Raw genomic sequence first — 22,602 nt, 5'->3', positions numbered from 1 at the left:
GTCAATGAGATGAAGTTTCAGTACCTCAGGCAGCGTGCAGCCTGCCTGGCCCACCTGGGCCTCCACGACAGGGCTGTGTCTGATTTGAATAAAGTCATCCAGGGCCACAATGCAGATGGGAGTGAGGAGCCAAGGGTTTGGGCTGAGGACCTTTGCCGCAGAGGCCGTAGTCTGCTGATGTGTTCCCATGAAGAGTCTGGCTTACAGGACATTTCTCAAGCCCTGGATCTGCATGAGGGACAGGCTCTGCTGTGTGTAGAGGCTGGTCTGGGAACACAACGCCTTGCTGAAAAGTTCCTGCGCTTTGCCCTGCAGAACTATGGAGAGCAGAAACTTGACAAAGCTTGGCTCCTGACAGAGACTGGGCTTAAAGTGGACAGTGGCCATGTAGAACTGCGCAGACTGAGGGCTAGAATAAAACGAGAAGTCTCTGGTCCATGTACTGTCCACTAGAGGTGTCATGAGATATTTAATTGTGAAATGATGGTGACAGAATGGTTTATATGGTTTCTTTATATTAATTTATGGTTAATCAGGAAAACATAATGGCAAGAATTTTGAATCATAAGAATGCAGATATTGCAACTTACAGTCTCTTACAATTTACCTTCACTCTAAAAAAAAAGGCTCGTAATCATAGGGGAACCTTTTCTAGTGCTATATAGCACCAATTTTGGTGCTTCAGTGGTTCTTCAGCGGTTCTTCAGAGGTGCTATATAGCACCTTAGTCAAAGAACCGGTGAAGAACCTCTGAAGAACCGCTGAAGAACCTCTGAAGAACCGCTGAAGAACCACTGAAGCACCAAAATTGGTGCTATATAGCACTAAAAAGGTTCCCCTATGATTACGAGCCAAGAACCATTTTTGGTGCAATATAGAACCTTTTTTTTTTAGAGTGTTTGTGTACATTTTTTTTTTTTTTATAGGGTTTGTGTTGGATTTTTTTTTAAATCTATTATAAGTTTAGTCAAAATTGAACATTTGATGTAGTCTTGTCTGACATGTACACTACTGTTTGTTTGGGGCAGTATGACTTTTATGAAATTAATTATTTTATTTAGCATGGAGGGACAGTTATCAAAAGTGACAGTAAAGACATTTACAATGTTCCAACACAAATAACATTCAAATAAATGCTGTTCTTTTGAGCTTTCTATTCATCAAAGAATCCTGAAAAATAGTATCATGGTTTCCACAAAAACATTGATGATAATAATAATAAGAAATGTTTCTTGAGTGGCAAATCAGCATATTAGAATGATTTATGAAGGATCATGTGACACCGAAGACTGGACTAATGATGCTGAAAATTCAGCTTTGCAATCACAGGAATAAATTACATTTAAAAAAAGTATATATATATATATATATATATATATATATATATATATATATATATATATATATATATATATATATATATATATATATATATATAAAATGTGTGTGTGTGTGTGTATGTATATATATATATATATACACACACACACACACACACATTTTTATGTAATTTATTCTTGTATATATATATATAAATAAATAAGTGCCTTGGTAAGCGTAAGTGTTACGTGTACTGCTTGAACTGGAGACATGAGCAGTGTTGGGGAAAGTTACTTTGAAAAGTAATGCATTACAATATCGCGTTACTCCCTTAAAAAGTAACTAATTGAGTTACTTAGTTACTTTTTAAATAAACCAAAATTTAAATAATAAGCCCCAGGCTGAGGTAAAAATGCAAATTCACGCATGAACAGTAGAGTGCGCAGCTCTGCTGTGCTGCCATTCTGGATAATGGTAGAATAGGATGCAGGAGAAAAAAGTTTTACCAATAAAAACAAATAATCTAGTAATTTTCATCATCGAAGGTCAGCAGCAAGACATTGGTAAATTAAATATAAAGGTAGATTATGCATAAAAATAGTTGTTTTGTTTCACATTTAATTATTGGAGGTTTGCATTGTATTCTGATTTTGCATTTGACTGATGAGAGCTGTCAGTCAAATTAATGTAAAAAAGTAACTCAGATATTTTGTTGTAAATTTGAAAATGCGTTACTTTACTAGTTACTTGGAAAAAGTACTATTATTACGTAACTCAAGTTACTTGTAATGCGTTACTCCCAACACTGGACATGAGATCCAAATGCAAGCTTTATTGAGTGCAATCCATAATCATAATCCATACATGCATAAGGTCAAAACCACAAGGTAAACAATCCAGATACGACAAAGGTCCAAGGCACAGGGTAATCCAGAGAGACAGGCAGAAGAGAGAGTGAGTCAAATAATTAGTGGGTCAGTATCTTCAGCAGTTTTCTGATTCGTGGAGGGGACACGGGGCGTTGTTCAGTTGACAGTCTTGTGGTTAGGATGTTTGCCTCCCAGCCTTCAAAGAAAAAGACTACTCAAGTTCAGTCGTTATCGCTTTCTTTCTTTTCTTTCTTAGAAGAGATTCCACCACTCTGTACACCACAACTGTCTCTCGCCTCTTTATACACTCTCTCTCGAGTCCACCAACACTGTTTTGTCAGCAAATTTTATAAAGTGGCTGCTAGGTGACTGATGACGCACTTGTGTGTGAGCTGGGAACAGTTTAGTCAGGGTTGCCAAGTGCCAACTCTCACGCATTTGGCGTGATACTCACGCTCTCAGGCTGCCTGCCCAACTTAATCTCACGCCAAATTGCCAAACCTGCCTTTGATATTAAACAAAGTCAAAGCTTTTATTTTTTTTTTAAGTTTTAATGCGAAATTCAAACAATAAATAGCGTTTTGGCGCTAATATGGCATAACAGTTAAAGGTCCCATGGCATGAAATTTTCATTTTATGAGGTATTTCAACATTAATATGAGTTCCCCTAGCCTGAATATTGTCCCCAAGTGGATAGAAATGTTGATCGGTGTAAACCCGAGTTCTGGCTGTCTCTCTCTGCCTTTGAGAAAATGACAGGCCAGACGAGCCAATCCTGAAGTCTCCTGGTTTGACGTCCAAGCAGGAGCGGTTTCCTCCCTTTCCCCCGCCCAGAGAATCTGCCACGCCCATGCAAACGCTGGAGAGATCATTAACGTTACTTGTGAACGAGTGAACACTGGCAGTTTCTCAGTGTTTGGATGTACAAATGAAAACAGAAGTCTTTCTTCAGTTCCTTCTGATCTGTGATCATTGATTTCTTATGTGTAGCTTATTATTTATTATTTGTGGACACGCAGCGGCTTCTCTCTCTCCCGACAGAACGGTGTTTTCGTGTTTTCTATCTTGTGAGTCAGTGTTTTTGTACGTCCTTGTCGCGTCTATCTGTTCTAAAATGTGCAGTCTTTTCTGTTTAACATCAGCAGTCACATCTTTAGAGATAAACTTCACGCACGCCGAAGCTCGGCCTCCAACATCCCCGACCCCCAATACTGCATCTGGCCCACAGCGGAGGAGCCAAACGCGGCGTGAGATTAAGCAGAAGGGGGGTAAGCGTGAGGGTATCCGGCTAGGCTAGCCAGCTTTCCCCACAATTACATTCGATTACAGCTGTTGTGTCTTTGTTTGCGCTGTGTAACGTTACTCAATGCGCGTCAATGACGCTATTCATATGATTGGAACATATCTAGAAATAATGCTATACTCAACACTTACTAACTCGTTCATCTCGCTGTAATTGTACATTGCATGTGTTACAAAGTTGGTAGAATAATGATGAAGAGGACTCGGTGTGACTGGGACTCGTGTTTATTCAGAACTCTCAGATACAAACACAATAAACTCGCGCTGACTGACAGCGCTCTCATAACTCAGTAGTTACTATAAATAACTTTGTTAGCAATCGCTTCGTCTCCGTGATGTCCGGTTCGCGAACGAATCATTCTTTTGAATCGGTTCTTTTTAGTGAACCGAACCAGTTCACCAAATCGGACTGAATCGTTCTAAACGGTTCGCGTCTCGAGTCAGCGCTGATCCATAATTTACTAAAGTTACTAACTTTCTGACATGAGTGACAGCCCCTCCGACTAGAAATAAACTAATAACCTGAATATATGCTAGTAACTACAACAGTTCACCCTGAACTGAGACATGCTGAGAGAACTGATGAGAAGTGAACACAGGTCCATCCGTCTCTCTGGCAGACTCGTGCCTGCTCGTGCCTCGTTAACCACGCCCCCTCCGCTCATTTAAAATGCAAAGATGTCAGCCAATCACAACAATGGGCGTTTTTACTGAAGTCTCACAGCAGACACGCCTCTTGAAGCAGGGCATTCAGCCACAGGGCAAACAGCAGTATAGAAAAAATGCCTTTTATTTCTAAATTATGACATTTTATGATGTAAAAATCATACTAATAATATAAGTACACCTCAGAAAACACTATAAAATAATAGAAAAATGCCATGCCATGGGACCTTTAAAGCCAGAGTGTTGAAAAACATGCTCTCTCAACTCCCGGCGGCGCGCTGTGTCAATACATTTGAATGGCTTGATACACAACAGCTCCACTTTACAGGTGTTTGAAGCAAGTTTTGGTAAACAGTACAGCATAGTGTGCATTGATTACGTCAACCATACAGGATCGTTTTATAATGGAGAGTGATGGAGATGCAACATTGTTAACATTAATGTTAATGTTTTATTGTATTTAGCCCTCAGGTATTCCTTACTAATTGGTCACACTCATAGGCCTACTCATTAATGGTCAAATGTGACCATACACCTTAACTATTTTTCAATTGAATACATTTTCTATATTTTAGTTCAAAAATATTTATTGAATATTTTGAGATATTTTGGTACTAAATACTATTTGTGCAATAATTATGGTCCATTAATGACCAAAATATTTTTCTTCTAATAGTTGTATTATTTATATTACAGTTAGTAAAGTAATTAAGGTTAAATTAGAGAATTCTTATTCAAAGAGGCAAATTAGAGTCATTTTGTGGCTCGAAAAATAATAATTTCCATTTGTAATGCCATTGCCCACTGGTGCCTTTATGACTCCTTAATCAATATACATGTAGCCTATCTAATCTAGTTGCTCAAAAAAGTATTACAGTTTTGCTGCTGCATTTTAATAAATATTTAGATATGATCAAACACTAGATTTCTTTAAATGTGAAATTTTAAAATGTTAATAACGTACATATCCTTATTTCCTTATATGTACAGTAGGCTATGAATTGATACTGAAATCGGAATCGATATACCGTCGTATACCGTCAGCCCCTCAACACTCTATATATATATATATATATATATATATATATAGAGAGAGAGAGAGAGAGAGAGAGAGAGAGAGAGAGAGAGAGAGAGAGAGAGAGAGAGAGAGGCATAGTTTTTGTTAAATTGTTGCACCTTTTGAATGTGAATGTGGATTTAGTTAAAAACTAAAATAAAAGTTAGCCCATAATGCATTACAGATTCAATTCTGACAGCTGTAGTTATCACTGCGTCCACAAGATGGGGTTCTGCCTCAGGTGATCTTGATGCAAAACCTTACATTAAATAAAACCGATTCATCCAGCTCAAATCGTTTATTCATTATTTGGACATTTTAAACATCAAAATGTTTCTCAAGAGTTCAGCCTGTTAGGGTTAGGTCTAACTGACAGTTGTGTCGTGTAGCTACAAAAACTCTATAGGCCACGACCCGTGTACCATTTATGATAGTGCTTTGCCTTTTATGGTGTTTCTTAGTCATTTTAGGCCATGATGTTTTTCAAAAATTGTATGTGTTCCGTGAAAAAAAAATCTATTTGGAACGATGGCATGTTCTTTCGAGCGTTGCCCTTGCGTCATTCGAACGTCATCGCTCGAACGTAAACAAGGAAGTAACACATCCACTGTGAATGGGCCGAGCGTTCAAGTTTTCTGAAACAGACCCTGTCAGCCTAAACTGTCTTTGTGTTTTGTTGTGCATATATTCATATGTGTAACCACAGGCGAAGTTTGTATTCAAGTAATCACGCACATATATGATTTTAACCCGATTCAGGATCAAGAATCCGATGTGAGGTGCTATTGTTGGTGCTATTGTGTTGTTAAAGCGGGAGCTCGGTGTAAGGTAACGCATAAAAACACGACACCCGTCCCTTATTTCTTCAGAATCTGATCGGTTCACAGAAGACACGTTCGCTTTAATGTCTCTGCCATTCAGATTCACAGTCGATGTTTTGTTTGTCCCTGCAAAAATTTGATTTATCATCCATTCCATGCTAAAATGCTTTGAACTTAAAGGGATAGTTCACCCAAAAATGAAAATTCTGTAATTTACTCTCCCTCAAGTTGTTCCAAACCTGTATGAGTTTCTTTGTTCTGCTGAGGGGTGGGGGAAATACTATGGTAGTCAATGGCTGCCGAGATCTGCTAAGAAACTCATACAGGTTTGGAACAACTTGAGGGAGATTAAATGATGACAGAATTTTCATTTTTGGGTGAACTATCCCTTTAATAATTTACTGCAGTCTGGTAACCAGTATCTAACCCATCATAAAATCACACTGACCTTTATAATCCTGTGAAGTTAAAGGGAAGACAAACCTATAAAGCAAAGTCCTCCCAACAGATCTTAGGAGTTTTGCGTGGTAAGATGTCAAATGTATAGATCAAATTATGTATGCATGTCTAGTATTTATTGATTATTTGGTTGTAGGAAGAATGAAACTTAAAAAAATATTATGTCTATGTGTTGTTAAATCTGCAGGGGTCTGCTATAATGCCATCGCCTGTGGATGTTATCGTAGTTGGAGCTGGTAACAGAGGAGAAAATTATTCGGACTATGCAGTGATTTATCCTGACCGCATGCGGGTATGATGTGTGTTTTAATCTCACATCGACAGTCAGTAACTCTATTTCAACACCACCAGAATAAAAAATAACCATGACTTTAACTGTTTGCTCATTCTAGGTAGTAGGAATTGCTGACCCCAGAGATTTTGCTCGAAAGAAGCTTCAGGCGCGTTACAAAGTAGCTGATCAAAACACTTTTAACGGTATGTCCAGCTTAGTTTTCCAGCTTTTTGTTACACTTTGAAGTAAGTTTTGAAGTGCATTTGTTTGCTTTTTGCATAGATTGGCGTTGTATAGCAGAGAGAGAGAAATTTGCAGATGCTGTATTGATCTGCACTCCCGATCGTCTTCACAAGGTTTGTGTTTGGTCAGTGTTCGCATGATAGAGTTTTTCTTAGACCAGCATGGTGTGGTTAGCTATTTTTTACTCATTAATGAATGATATAGCTGGCACTTCATGTTGTCTGCTTTGAAAGGGTTCAGTGTCCAACCATTGTTTTGTTCTTCAGGACCCTGCTGTGGCTTTAGCTAAGAAAGGCTACCATGTACTGCTGGAGAAACCAATGGCTGTAAGTGTCTTTTTGCTGAAAGGCTCCTTGACCGATTAATTCAAAACGGCTTGTTCATTCAGGAACGAAGCAAGTGACTGACTTTATGAATGGGTCATTGAATCATTCGTTCAACCGACTCTTTCCAAACGCAAATACATTAAGGAATGTGTTGCTCGGAGACATACAACGGTTCTGCCGTGTCTTTTTTTAGAACTATTTTCGATGGCGAGATGTTGTGGAGACAATATTGTGTCTAAAATGTAAGAAATGTAATATTATATTGTATATTGAACTGTTGTATGAAGTCAAAATCACAGTTGCAATTGTGCTGATATTTGGGAAAACAACATTCTTGCTCGTTTGAACTATTAATAAAAAAATTACAAAAAACAAGAAAAATCAGTCAGGGCCATTATCTTGAATTTCGGTGGCATTTTTATAAATGTTGATGGCGTTTTTGACACAAGCCACTGTTAATTTCGGCCCTGCATACCGCTATCGCTAGGGTGGAATAATCCACACTCATGGGTCTATATATAGGCAATATATGCACTTTTGAGGAATGTATGGCTGTTCAGGCAGCCTGGGGACCCTGGGAGTCAAACCCCAGTGCCTCTGATTGTATTATGCGGCCCTGTCCATGACAACATTATGCGTTTTTGTTGTTGTTGTTGTGGGATTTGTTTATTGATTTAAAAATTAAAATGCATTTCGAACACTACACATTATTTGAATACACCCCTTCTATTATAAGCATGTTTGTAATTTCTGAATCAAATTAAAATTCATTTTGATATGTTTGGGGGGCATAAAGTAAAAACTATTATAGTTTAAATGATTATACTTATATATATATATATATATATATATATTACTCTAAACTTTTATTAATATTTCTTTTTTTTTATTTCTTAAGTTAGTTTAGGTTTTAAAATGTCATGGGACGAGACACCCCCACCCCCCAACCCACACACACAAAAATAATAAATAATTCACAATTGCAATTTGCAACAAAACAAAACTAAAATACTATACTATATTACATATTTGTTATATACAGTCAAAACATTTATTCAGACACCTTCAACATTTTCTCACATTATCACAGTTTATTCACTATAGTTTAGAAGTAAGGAATAATTGACGACGGGCCGTTCAATTATTAGAATAATAATGCACACCCGAGGTGGTGATGCGGTCACGACGCAAAGCGGAGTGGCCGTTACACCTCGGGTGTGCATTATCATTCTAATAATTGAACGGCCCGGAGTCAATTATTCCGCTTATACTACGGTTACCACACCTCAAGACATCGATCCGAAGATATATTTAAAGGGATTCGTCCGGTTTTTGTACTTAAATAGCTATTGTGAGTAGGACTATTTCTTCCGCGTCTCATCCAACGGCTCTTTTGCTAGTTCCAAAACGTCATTTTAAAGCTGTTAACGAAGGCTTGAGCCGCATTCTTCTGCAGTTATTAATAAAGTTATTAGAGAGAGAGAGAGAGAGAGAGAGCGAGTGCTTGTGTGAATTAGGCTCCCTCTGTGCGTCTCTAAACAGCTGTTATTACCTTGCTAGTGAAAAAATGTCACGTGTAGCCTTTAAGTGTCTCCACTATATGGGCTAACTGATCAAATCGTCAGGGCAGCGCTGACACCGTTCTGTGCAAACTGTAGTGCGTGTGCGAGCATGTGTGATTTCAGTAATGAGACAGAAAAGCTTGCCTTTGATGTCCGCTTCTGTCTGTTGGTTTTCATCTGGACTGTCTAATACTGCTGCCGCCCAGTTGTTGAACGTTTTATATTCACCGTAAATATTAAGATTTACTTTAGGAAAATCGTCTGTCATATTGTTGTTTTTTAGTCCTGTAATTTCCGTTATTACAGTTAACTATGCGAAGTGATATGGAACTGTAATGCGGTCAAGAGAGCTGCTGGAACTACGTTCGCTGTGCATCTCCCAGAAAATAATTGCACACCTCAGAACGTTCATCAGCCAATCAGATTCAAGCATTCAACGGCCCGTAGTATAAAATGGTAATAAAATATGACAAGAACTCCGAGTTAAACTGTGTCGGAACAGATTCATCTTGATAATGTCAGATAACTTTGATAGAAAGGTATGTAATAGATCACAATCAATCAATCAATCAGCTGTCAGCTGTTTTGTAAATTTAAGTACACAATTAGATAATACCCATTTTGGTGAACCAATTACCAAGAAATGCGTAAAGAAAGGTGTAAAAGGTTGCATTAGCAATTAAAGAAAAAACACTTAAGCAAAACATGATCAGGTCAAAGTATCTGAATAATTTCGGTCCCAAATTTTTTATCAGTTTTACTGGTAGTCTACTGTATGAAGAATTTTTGGGTATAATATGTCACAGTTTACTTTATTTTGCTATCCTCACGTACATAAACAAACTATAGTGTCCTGCACCCACTAGTAAAAAAATATTATACATCATATATATTAATAAATTGGAAAAGGTGTCAGGAAAATGTATTGATAGTTACAGCACATGAGTCATGACATTTTTTAGAGTTGCTAAATGTAAACTTTTCTTGAAAATAGTATTTTAGTTTTTTTTAAAGCGTATTAAACCACCATTAATACAAAGAGTACATAAACAATATTTTTCACACAAACATCTGTGATATAGTTCATGATTTGTGTATGGTTGCATTTTATTATTACATTTAAACATATGATTAATTATTTCTATTATATTGGTGTCTAAGGTTACAGAGGAGGACTGCACAGAGATTGTAGAGACATGCATCCAGAGTGGTGTCATGCTCACGGTGTGCCATGTTCTACGATACGACCCTGTGATCCACAAAATAAAAGTAATTACACTTTCCTTTAAATCCTAATACACAATCATACTAGCTGTCAGGCAAAAGAAAACATGTACCATTTTTTTGTTCTACAATTCAGGTGCTGATTGACAGCGGAGTGATTGGAGATGTCATCCACATTCAACATTACGAACCGGTAGGATGTGTTTAAATAAACTTGCAGTGTGCGTGTGCTGCGTGCTGCGTGCAGCGTCTCTTTGTGTGGTGTCAGCCCTGTCTTCTCTGATAGGTGGGGTTCTATCATTTTGCTCACTCCTTTGTCAGAGGGAACTGGAGAAACGAGGCAGAAAGCTCTTTTGCTCTGTTAGCCAAATCTTGCCATGATTTGGATCTGATTCATCATTGGGCTGGTGGACGAAGGTACACTTAATCTAACATGACTTGCGCACATGTGATAGAGCCGAGCTGAAGAAAGATTAATAGTGAATTGACTGAAAGAATGAATGGAATGTCTTATCTTCTTTTATCAGTGGTTCTGTGTATGTTCAGGCGGATTGCAAAACCCTTTTTTTAAAGGGTTAGTTCAACCAAAAACGAAAATTCTGTCATTAATTCCTCACCCTCATGTCTTTCCAAACCCGTAAGACCTTCGTTCATCTTCAGAACACAAATGAAGATATTTTTGATGAAATCCGAGAGCTCTGTGACCCCTCCATAAACAGCTTTTTAATTAACACTTTCAAGTCTCAGAAAGGCAGTAGAAATATCGTTAAAATAGTCCATGTGACTCCAGTGGTTCAACCTTAATTTTATGAAGTGATGAGAATTCTTTTTGTGAGCAAATCAAACGTAGTATACGTTGTAAACAGTGCAGCGTGTTCGAGTTCTACGGCAGCCACGTGAGCACCACGACGCATGTATGTGATGATTGATGACGCAGGAGGACAACTTGTCGCTTCATAACATTAAGGTTGAACCACTGTAGTCACATGGACTATTTTAACAATATCTTTACTACCTTTCTGGCCCTTGAAAGTGTTAATTAAATAGCTGTCTATGGAGGGGTCAGAGAGCTCTCGGATTTCATCAAAAATATCTTCATTTGTGTTCTGGTCTTACGTGTTTGGGACGGCATGAGGGTGAGGAATTAATGATCGAATTTTCATTTTTGGGTGAACTAACCCTTGAACCTCATGTTATTGTGTCACTAATATAGAAAAGGCTCTCAAGTTTTAGCTCTGTCCTTTTGCGTCTGCCTTTCTGCAAATATAATTTTCCCAGCTTCAATATCAATATTTACGTATATAATAATAGTATAAATAATAGTCGTTTTTGGGATTTTATTTTACAGGTGTTTAAAAGTTTCATCATTTGGGTCGCTTAGCCACTTCACAAAAGAGAACAAGGTCGGATATTTTATGTTTTGTTTTTTTTAAACTATTAAATGAAAATTGTGCCATTGTGAGATTTTAAAAAATATATATAACTATTTTGCAATTTTCCTAGCCAGCAAAGGCTGCAAATCGCTGTTTAGACTGTCCTGTAGAGGGGGATTGTGCGTACTCTGCAAAGAAAATCTACCTGGATCAAGTGAAAAGAGTAATGTATTTATGTACATTACCGTTCCAAAGTTTGGGGTCAGTAAGACTTTTTTTTTTTAAAGAAACTTTTATTCAGCATGGACTCATTAAAATGCTCAAAAGTGTCGGTAAGGACTTTAATAAAGTTACAAACTTTTGAACTTTCTATTTATCAAAGAATCCTGAAAAACATGCATTATAGTTTTTACTAAAAATATTAACTGTTTTCAACATTGATAATACTAATAAATGTTTCTTGAGCAGCAAATCAGCATATCAGAATGATTTATGACCGATCATGTGACACTTAAGACTGGAGTAATTGGGATACATTACATTTTAAAATATATTACAATATATATATTTTTTAATTGTAATAATATTTCACAATATTACTATTTTAACTGTATTTATGAACAAATAAATAAAAATACTTCCTTTAAAAACTTTAAAATTATGAACTCTGCTTTTTGAAGCTTATTATCACATGACGTATATAACACAAAAAGAACATATACTTTATTTATTTATTGCTTGTTATCCATAAATCAGGGGAATGTTGGCTGGCCAGTTTCAGTGATTTGCAGCAACTCGGTTCCTGATATTGAATCTGTGACTGAAGCCCTCAGAACAGGACCTTATGGCCGCTGTGTCTACGAATGTGACAATGATGTGTGCTCCAATCAGGTTGGAGAATTTCATACAGTGTATACTTGCTTTTAATGATGTTTCCTGTCATTAACATGTCTAAATTTATTGCAGGTAGTGAACATGGAATTTGAAGGAGGCCTGACTGCCGCATTCACCATGGTAGCATTTACAGAGGAAATATGTATACGCAAAACATCTATCCATGGTAGTAAGGTGGGACTTCTTTTGTGTCAACATCCCAGCACTTTGATGACTGTAAGGGGTTTTAACACCCATTTGTTTATTCTCTCACAAGGGGGAACTGTCTTATGATGGGCATGAGATCAAAGTGTTCGAATTCCTCACAAATAAGACCACAAAGCACACCGCAGACACAAGAGTTCCAGGTAACTTTGGTAAAGGGGGTCACGGGTCAGCAGATTATCACCTTATCGACTCCTTCATTGCAGCCGTGATGGTAAGATGATAGATCTGTAAGGTTTTCTCTGTATTTGTTGTAGAATCTGAGTAATTTGATCACTCGCAATTCTTCTCTCTTTCTCAATATAGAATAAGGACCCAACTCTGATTAGGTCAGGTCCTACGGAGACGTTAGCAAGTCATAAACTAGTGTTCACGGCTGAACGTGCCCGTTTGGAAAACAGAGTTATGTTCTGTGGGAACCCATGTGATGGCGAGAGCAGATAAATGAATATGAGTGAAGCAAATCTCCACTTTGTGGACTTCTTTTATATTACACTACGTGTTTACGTGTTCTCTTTGTTGTTCTAGACGTCACGTACATTCTTTTGTGATTTTACCAAATGTGATAAATGTGCTTTTTTAAATGTAATCATGTCTGTTTTATTTGGAAGATTTATAAAACAGTATATGTTGAATCACATTTTGTGCATTTTATGTAACTTAAAGATGCTTGAATTTATTCATGTAAAACCTTAAATTTATCTAGATCATCTTGTCTCTAATTATTCAAATTAATAATGTGGAATTATCAATTACCTAAATAAAAATAATCATATTATGGCAATTATTTTCTCCACTTTGAATGCATTTTTTTCTATCAATGCATTGGACTATGAAAAATGGCTCATAGTCAAATTAATGGATTGCCTGCATATGCTTAGAATTGATATAAAAGTTAAAAAAAAAATCTGTATTTTTAATGGGATGAAAATAGAATATTTCTTAAACCATTTAACAACATATTTTAAAACAATGACAATAACAAATGATCATTGAAATGTAAACACTGATAGTAAAATTGTATATAACAAATATATAACAAACAGACATTTTGTTACATTAGTCACTATATGTAAATGGCGTTTCAGATTGAGGAGAGGTAGAGTGTCATAACCTTGCAGTCTGTCCACACAGTTCCCAACCTTGTTAGTTTGGTGACTTTCTGGGTAGGTTATCTTACTTGTACAGATTACATTTGACGTTCATAAAGGTAATAAACCTTTATGAATGTCTTTATGAACATGCTCTGTAAATAGGTACACAGCTTTTTACAAAACATGTTGTTTTCTTAGAAAAACCGTTGCTTTTAATATGGGTCTCGAAACACTGGCAGAAAATGAATTTTGTTAATCATTCACTACATTCAGCAATGATGCATTAAATTGATCAAACGTGACCTATGATTTGACTATAAGGTTAGAAAGTGTTTCTGTTTCAAATAAATACTGTTCTTTTGAAATGTTATATTTTCCTGAAATTACAAAAAGTATCATGGTTTCCACAAAAATGTTTAAGCAGCACAACTGTGTTTAAAATAAAAATAATAATAAATGTTTCTAGAGCACTAAATCAGCATATTAGAATGATTTCTGAAGGATCATGTGACACTGAAGACAAGAAATTCATCTTTGCAAGCACAGGGATGAATTTAATTTTAAAATATATTTTTAAAAAATGTAACAATTGAAATTGTAATAATATTTCACAATATTACTGTTTTATTTACTGTATTTTTGATTAAATAAAAAGCCTTGGTGAACATAAGAAGTATGGTACTGGTAAAACTATTCTTATGTAAATAGTCAATTTCAGTTCAACGGACGTACAAATGATTTACAAAGAAATTCATGGTTGAGGCAGAACTGAAGTCCATACGGGAGAGCTCATGAAACTTTATTATATCTCTTTCCTAAGCTTTGCGGTTAAGGCCCACTGTTGAAGTCATTATTTCATAGAGAGCCAGGGGATGAATATTGGAGCAGTTTGATATCTCTGCCCTGACTGACTCACAAAATGTCAAATAAAAACTCTCTTGCCACAATGTCTAAAATACAGGATTTGCCACATTGCGTCACTCTGCTCAGTGGCCACTTTTCAGCAAGCATAGTTTCGCTATGACTGTGAGGGAGGGTGAACACTGAACTCACTGGTTGTGTAATGAATCAGATGACGGCTAGCTCCCACCTCTAACATGAGCATTGCACAGATGGATTTGGTTATTAAGCCAACATCTGATCAGTGAGGCCAAAGCAAAGAACAAATGATTTCCACTCGAAACCAGCAAGCATCATCATGAGCTCAGCTTGAGAACATTGTGACTCATAAAATACAGCTGTTGACTCAGACAAAAGCAGGGTCTTTATCCTTTGGAAGTACAATCCCATTCTTACCGAGCTGTGTGATATTCTTAGTTATCTAGGATTAGTGATATCACTAGGACGTATAACTCACAACCATATTTTCATCTGGATTTTTCCTAGCTGTACATTTTTATGTTGATCAAATCTCCAGTCGTGTTCGCAGAGCACAAAAGTCATTCAAAACTACTTTATTGTGAAATGTTGTTTTTAAACTGAAAATGGGTTGCTCAATAATCGGCTCATGGGATAACATGGCTCTTATCATGTTTTCTGTAATAACAGAGCTGAAACAGCAAACCATCCAGAGGTATTGTTTTTCTTGTGGTCAGTTCCGGGAAGCAATGCTTGTTTTCTGAATAATTGGTCAGTGGGAGTTAAGTATGGCAAACTATAAGCCACAGGAAGTCCAAGTAAAAAAGAACTCTATAAGTGCACATGGCCTAAATCTTTTGAGTGGCATCCTGAAAGTCTGTAAATGACGCTCAAAATCCATTCTTTTGATGTATGTAGGTCACGCTGATGGAATCAGGAAAAAGCTAGGACAGGAACTAATGTTACTGTTCAACATGACTCTGATATGGTGAGTCACAGGATGTAGCTTGTGAGGTGAGTGTTGGCTGAAAAACGTGGAGGCAGCAGCAGCAGCAGCAGCCTCCCGGATTCCAAAACAAGTTCCTGGCTGGGACCTCAGAGGAAATCTGTAGGACTGCATAGACAGACCGCTTCCGTATTTACAACCGGATACTCCTTTCCACACATGACTAGTCACTCCCTCTCACTTTTTTTTAATCTCTTCTGGCCTTCAGTAAGGATAAAGCCATAAACGCTATACGGTATTGTCGTTATGATTTTTTTTTTAAGTTAAAAAAAATTTCTCATGCTCACCAATGCTGCATTTATTTTATCAAAAATACAGTAAAACAGTTATATTTTGAAACATTATTGGAATTTAATATATTTCAAAATGTAATTTATTCCTGTGATGACAGCTGAATTTTCAGCATCATTACTCCAGTTTTCAATGTCACATGAATCTTCAGAAATCATTCTAACATGCTGAAGAAACATTTCCTATTATTATGTTGAAAACAGGCAAACTGTTTAATATTTTTGAGGAAACTACTACATTTTTTCAGGATTATTCAAAATAACAGCATTATTTGAAATAGAAATCTTGGTCAAACTTTAGGATCCAATTTTCACTAACTATTAACTACTTAAATACTCACTCTCATGTCGTTCCAAACCTGTAAGACCTTCGTTCATCTTTAGAACACAAATTGAGATATTTTTGATGAAATCAGAGAGCTTTCTGATCCCCCTATAGACAACAATGTCAAAGTACAGAAAGGTAGTAAAGACATTGTTAAAATAGTCCATGTGACTCCAGTGGTTCAACCTTAATGTTATGAAGCGACGAGAATACTTTTTTTTTTTTTTAAATAGCGACTTTATTGAACAATTTCTTCTCTTCCGTGTCAGTCTCTGACGCTGTTCACGTGAGCACCACGACGCATACATGTGGTGCTGACGCAGGATCCTGAGCTGCCGTTCTGGCGTAGAACCCGGAACAGCTGCACTTTGTTTACAATGTCAACAGCATCAGAGACTGATGCACAAAAAGTATTCTTGTGGCTTCATAACATTAAGGAATTACATTTCTGGACCTTGATGTTGCTGTCTATTAGTAGGGTCAGAAAGTTCTTGGTTTTCATCAAAATATCTTAATTTGTGTTCTGAAGATGAACGAAGGTCGTACGGGTTTGGAACGACATGAGGGTGAGGAATTGATGACAGAAGTTTCATTTTTGGGGGAACTAACCCTTTAATAGTTAGTAAGGTAGTTTTTAAGTTTAGGATTAAGGGATGTAGCATATAGTCATGCAGAACAAGGCATTAATATGTGCTAATAAACAGCCAATATCCTACTATAGTAATATGCATGCTAACAGTTAATAGTGAGAATTGGACTCTAAAAATTTTACCAAAATATATTGTACCTTGTTTTACCACTTTTGCCTTAACTGCCACTTGACCAATTTAATGCATCCTTGATGAATAAAAGTATTAAAGGGTTAGTTCACCCAAAAATTTAAATTCTGTTATTAATTACTCACCCTCATGTCGTTCGACACCCGTAAGACCTCCGTTCATCTTCGGAACACAAATGAAGATATTTTAGCTGAAATCCGATGGCTCTGAAAGGCCTCCATTGGCACAATGCACTGTACACTCTCAAGACCCATAAAAGGTACTAAAGACGTCGTTACAAAGTCCATCTCACTACAGTGGTTCTAAAATAACTTTATGAAGCGACGAGAATAGTTTTTGTGCGCAAAAAAACCCTAAATAACGACTTATATAGTGATGACCGATTTCAAAACACTGCATCATGAAGCTTCGAAGCGTTATGAATCAGCAAGTCATCAGTTTGGATTGCCAAAGTCACGTGATTTCAGCAGTTTGGCGGTTTGACACGCGATCCGAATCATGATTCGGCTCACTGATTCATAACGCTTCGAAGCTTCATGATGCTTGTTTTGAAATCGTCATCACTTTGTAAGTCGTTATTTAGGGTTTTTTTGCGCACAAAAACTATTCTCGCCGATTCATAAAGTTATTTTAGAACCACTGTAGTGAGATGGACTTTGTAACGACGTCTTTAGTACCTTTTAAGGGTCTTGAGAGTGTAAAGTGCCATTGTGCCAATGGAGGCCTTTCAGAGCCATCGGATTTCAACTAAAATATCTCCATTTATGTTCCGAAGATGAACGGAGGTCTTAGGGTGTCAAACGACATGAGGGTAAGTAATTAATGACAGAATTTTCATTTTTGGGTGAACTAACCCTTTAAAGCGAAAACAGAATGGTCTGACTTTAGATTTGTGAAATTATGCTACATAAGACACCTGCACAAAACAAAAACATCAGATAAACTAAATGAAAATGCAAATTCACTCTCTGACGGTAGGTGGCGCTTATGAAACAGCAGCAGTTTCTTTGAACAGAGGTCTTACGGGTGTCGAACGACATGAGGGTGAGTAATTAATGACAGAATTTTCATTTTTGGGTGAACTAACCCTTTAATTTCCTTTACAAAATCTTACTGACACCAACCGTTTGAACAGCAGTGTAAATACTTAAAATAAACACAAAGAGTAGGCTGTCCGTTTCTTATTATTTCTGCTTTTTCAACATCCGAGTTGTTGCTCCACACTGGTCATGAAGGGTGACAATGTTTCAGGTCATTTTAATGTTTTCTGTCGTTGCTCATTTTTATTTATTTTATGTGCACATGTTAAATGGTGGGCCTGGTGATTCTTGGTACTGTACATGTCCTTAAAAGCACAACAATAATCTCAATGTGTTACACTATAAAACGAGTGCTTTTTAGCAGTCAAAACACATGCCCCAAGAAACCAAATTCCTTGTAAATGATCCAAGGAAGTTTGTTCTCTCTTCTTATTCCTCGAGATCTGCCTCTTTGTATTCCTCTCTGAGTCTGAGTCTCTGGAGCTCAGCCTAAAGAAAAAAGGCTGTTTTGGAGGAGATTAATGTGCTGGTCTTTTCTTCACAATGCATTGCGGAAGCCTCCCCTCTGGGTGAGCAAACCTCATGGCCTCTCTGTTGCCTGGAACCATGCGGGTAATTGAGTGACCTGTCCTTCTTTTGCCGTATCCCAGGCAAACAGCAGTAATTACCTCTTTCTTTTCTACGATCTAGCCTAAATGGCCTTTTATAGTTTCTGTTACCATGAAATCATTTGTTTTTTGTCCTCAAATCATTTGCTACTTCCTAGCACACTTATTAAATTAAATGACTCCCTTTGTCTCAGTTCCCTTAGCATCCTGGGAAAGTGTGCGTGACTTGAGAATGGATGCCCTTGTATTCCTGTGACTGGAGCTCAGTGTTTGTGCGTGTGTTTGTCCCAGACTCCTCTTGAGAGTGGCCGTTGTGATTTTTGTAATCTAAAGTACTTTAATGAAAGGGGCAATAGATAAGCATTTTGCCTCATGTTTTTGTTATCTCTATAATACAACCACTTTTTTTGTATGAGCAGCTGCTTTGGTATAAAAATACACATCTATACTTCCGTTTGCTCTTTGGTCCTGCTTGTCATGGTTGATAGTGCCGCACTTACTGTCCTCGCAGCTGCTCTCGCTGCTCAAGGTCGTATTCAAGTGACTCAGAGACATAGGAAATTGATCCTCCTCTCAAGTGAACCTGCTCATTCATTGAAGAAACTTCCTTAAACTTCCTTTTCATGAAATATTAAAAGCCTAACAATGTGTTTTTATGTTCTAACAAGATGTCTTTGGAGTTTTGTGTGGTTTGCATACGGCAGCCTGGTTTCATGCATGAAATGACACTGAGTAATACTTTTACAGCATTGATCCTTGCTCATTTTATTGTCTACATAATACATGTTTTTAACATCGCAATTTATTTAAACAAAAATGAATTAAAAATCAACTGTATACATAATGTGGTATGTATCTACTGTGCAAATGTTTGGGATTAGTACATTCTTTGACAATTTTGTCTCTTGTATGCTCACCAAGGTTGCATTTATTTAATTGAATACATTAAAATCAGTAATACGGCTAAATATTATTAGAATTTAAATAACTCTTTTCAATTTCACTATTTTAAAATGTATTTTATTCCTGTGATGGCAAAACTGAATTTCTGTGCAGTCTTCAGTGTCACATGATCCTTCAGAAATCAAATCTGCTGCTCAAGAAACATTTTTTCTTATTATTCATTTTTCAGGATTCTTCAATGAATGGACAGTTCAAAATAACAACATTTATTTGAAATAGAAATCTTTTGTGACATTGTAAATGTCTTTACTGTCACTTTTGATCAATTTAATGCATCCTTGCTGATTGTATTTTGTTTAATTTTTTTTATTCTTACTCCAAACTTTTGAACGGTTGTGTATAACAATAAGGCTCTAGTCATTTTCAGATTCTGAGTAGGAAACTGTGGATCCATCTAATTCCACCCTTGAATTTCTCAGTTATTTTTCCGCCTTTCACTAGATTCTGTACATTGTGTGTGTGTCCATACACAGACATGTAGCAGTACATTGGTGCTATGGAGTGACAGGGGCAGCCAGTGTGTTTGCATGACCCCGCCTTTCGAGTGAAGCTCACTGCATGGTGCACTTGGTTACAAAGAGACTTACTCATAAGAAAAAATGCAGTGGGTGATCTGAGCCACCATGACCCATTAAAACAACAAGAGAGAAAGCTACTCAACAGCCCTGTCAGGTTCCTCCACCTAAACTAACTCAAGTCGATCATGTAAAAGGGGTTAAGAAAAAAAAGTTGATGGTATATTTGACAGACTACAAAACAATGTATTTTGCAATCAACAACTAAAACATTAACAGAAAACAACAATATATATATATTTTTTTTCAGAGATCACCTCCCATGCTATAATGCCATTTCCATTCAGTTGTTTTCCTCTATTGCTCTTAAGAGATAAAGTATCTCTGGAGCATGTAATCAAGACAGAGGAAATGCTATCAGTCACTGGGCTGTTCCTTTCTCTGTTGCTCTCTAGAGAGCATGCAAGGGATTCTCAAGCTGCCATCATTCATGTTGTGGAGAACTCAGCCGGAACATCCAGAACAGAAGGTGAAAAGATGTATGTGTACGTCAAGGGAAGCTCTCTGTGAATCGACAAAACATGCACCGAAAGCAGTCATCCTTGTAAAACATTTGCCTTGCATTTTACGGCATGTAATTCCCCCGTGTACACCAAATGTATGCAATGTGCTTCAAATAAGCATGTGGATACATTTGGTATTTTGCATCAGGAGATAGCATTCAAATATAGAGTTCCTGTAGAAACCATTTGTGGTTTTCAGATATTGCTCTGCACTGTGTTCGCCTACCTGGGAGCACTTCATTTTGACCACACACCCACAGCTCATTCCCAGAAAGGCCCAATATTAAACATAAGCTGTTTCTCAAGGCTGATTTTGGGGTAGTTAGAAGGCCCACGGAGTGCCTATTGTTCATGACTTTCACAGGAAGTTGGTTGAATCTCAAGACTATGCGTTGGATATGCTCACAGCAAGGTTATATTATGTGTGTGCAGATTTATATGCTTACGTTATAGTATTTGTTTGTTTTATTTTTCATATCTTTTTAAATAACTGTTATCAATCTCAGACAGGATTGTTAAGTATTTTGCCAGGTCTTCTTAGGTAAATGGAAACCCTACTTAAAGAGATTGTAACACATCATTAAGCAAGTCACAGTTGCAATATGCAGGAAGAAAGATCGTTCTGAAGATGAAAAGCATGGTACAATGTTTGCAAAAGGCAAGAAAATGGAATAGAGATTGTCGAACTGTCAAAAGATTTGGGAGTGATTTAGAGCTCCAGGTCAGATAAAGGCTTATTAACCCTTAAACGCATACATCGGGTCTGTAGTCGCCCGGGACATCATTCACTACCCTTCCCCTCATCCATTTTTTTTAAGTTAGACATCAACCTTCTTAGTATTCCTCAATCAATTCATTATAAACAATATAACAACAAATTATAAAAGAATGTCAGTTTTCCCATTCATTTTTTTGTAAGAAAAAATGGGTCGCCAATGACCCGAGGTCTGTAACTGTAAGAATATATTTTTCTGCACAACAATAATTGAATCTTTGATGACTGAGTAAGTGTAATTCACCTTTATTCCACATAACGTCTCGGTTACGTATGGTAACCCTCGTTCCCTGAAGGAGGGAACGGAGACGTACGCCGGTAATACCGACGAATTGGGATCACTTCAGAGAGCCCCTATCAGCTTCGAGAACTTAAGAACAGGCCAATGAACAATTGGCGTGCGAGATTTGTATCTCGCGCTCCGCCAACCGCCGCGGGTATAAACAGGAAGCGAGAGCAACGCACTGACGTTTTTCACTGAGGAGCCGAACCAGTGACTCGGCCATGCAGTGATGGAAGGAACTGTGGCGACGGGACGTACGTCTCCGTTCCCTCCTTCAGGGAACGAGGGTTACCATAAGTAACCGAGACGTTCCCTTTCAGTCGGTCACTACGACGTACGTCGGTAATACCGACGAATTGGGATCCCTATGGAAAGCGCCACAGTTACTACCACTACCAGCGCCCAGCGAGAGCCCCTCAGACCCCGTTCTGAAGCGGGCGGGGAGATTCACGCCAGGAGAGTCATACTGCTGTTCCGCAAGACCCATTCAGCAGACTGTATTGGATAACGCTGGGAAAGCGTGCCCGAAGGACGCTGCGGGAGCCACATCATGCCCAGAGGGAGTTACCATGTGGAAGAAACGTATGGGCTGGCCGTGGGCAGCTCAACATACGAAAGTCCCAGGGGTGGCCCCGGCCTAATGCAGGCGGGGGACGACACCGTACTGAGACGGCAGAGGAACTCTGCCAAGGGAAAGACACGAGCTCGCCGTAGGGAGCTGTACCGTGGAAAATACACGTATGGGACCACCGTAGGGGTCACGACATACGGAACCCAGCCTGACACAAGTTAGTCAGCACCAGAGTCAAGTCCCAAGAGGGTATAGAGGAGGGGCGAGGAGGATTTAGTCTCCTCGCTCCCCTCAGGAACCTGAGGATCAGATCATGCTTGCCTAAGGACTCACCATTA

General features: G+C 37.8%; 1 protein-coding gene across 4 annotated transcripts; it reads left to right on the top strand.

The window, feature by feature from the left end:
- Positions 1-5,786: 5,786 nt before the first annotated feature.
- On the top strand, positions 5,787-14,349 carry LOC307117372 (putative oxidoreductase YteT). 4 transcript variants are annotated; one of them, XM_079802186.1, is made up of 15 exons: positions 5,787-6,042; positions 6,502-6,562; positions 6,682-6,786; positions 6,887-6,971; positions 7,051-7,124; positions 7,278-7,337; positions 10,061-10,168; positions 10,260-10,316; positions 10,410-10,540; positions 11,472-11,526; positions 11,627-11,719; positions 12,253-12,387; positions 12,463-12,564; positions 12,647-12,808; positions 12,901-14,349. In XM_079802186.1, exons 3-15 carry the CDS (start codon positions 6,694-6,696, stop codon positions 13,036-13,038), a joined length of 1,293 nt encoding a protein of 430 aa, XP_079658312.1. In that variant the 5' UTR covers positions 5,787-6,042; positions 6,502-6,562; positions 6,682-6,693; the 3' UTR covers positions 13,039-14,349. The 4 variants fall into 4 exon arrangements, with proteins under 4 accessions (XP_079658312.1, XP_079658314.1, XP_079658315.1 ...); XM_079802189.1 differs by having other exon boundaries at positions 5,804-6,042; positions 6,544-6,562; XM_079802188.1 differs by lacking the exon at positions 6,502-6,562.
- Positions 14,350-22,602: the final 8,253 nt, after the last annotated feature.

Source organism: Gobio gobio (genome assembly GCF_949357685.1).
Source record: "Gobio gobio genome assembly, chromosome: 21".
Lineage (NCBI taxonomy): Eukaryota > Metazoa > Chordata > Actinopteri > Cypriniformes > Gobionidae > Gobio > Gobio gobio.
The sequence above is the reverse complement of the archived record's forward strand: the minus strand, read 5'-3'. Positions and strand labels throughout refer to the sequence as shown.

Coding starts and splice junctions, on each gene's coding strand:
- LOC307117372 (XM_079802188.1), top strand. CDS start 6,694: ATGCCATCGCCTGTGGATGTTATCGTAGTTGGAGCTGGTAACAGAGGA. Junction 7,125..7,277: donor CTCCCGATCGTCTTCACAAG/GTTTGTGTTTGG, acceptor TTTGTTCTTCAG/GACCCTGCTGTGGCTTTAGC. Junction 11,720..12,252: donor ACCTGGATCAAGTGAAAAGA/GTAATGTATTTA, acceptor TCCATAAATCAG/GGGAATGTTGGCTGGCCAGT.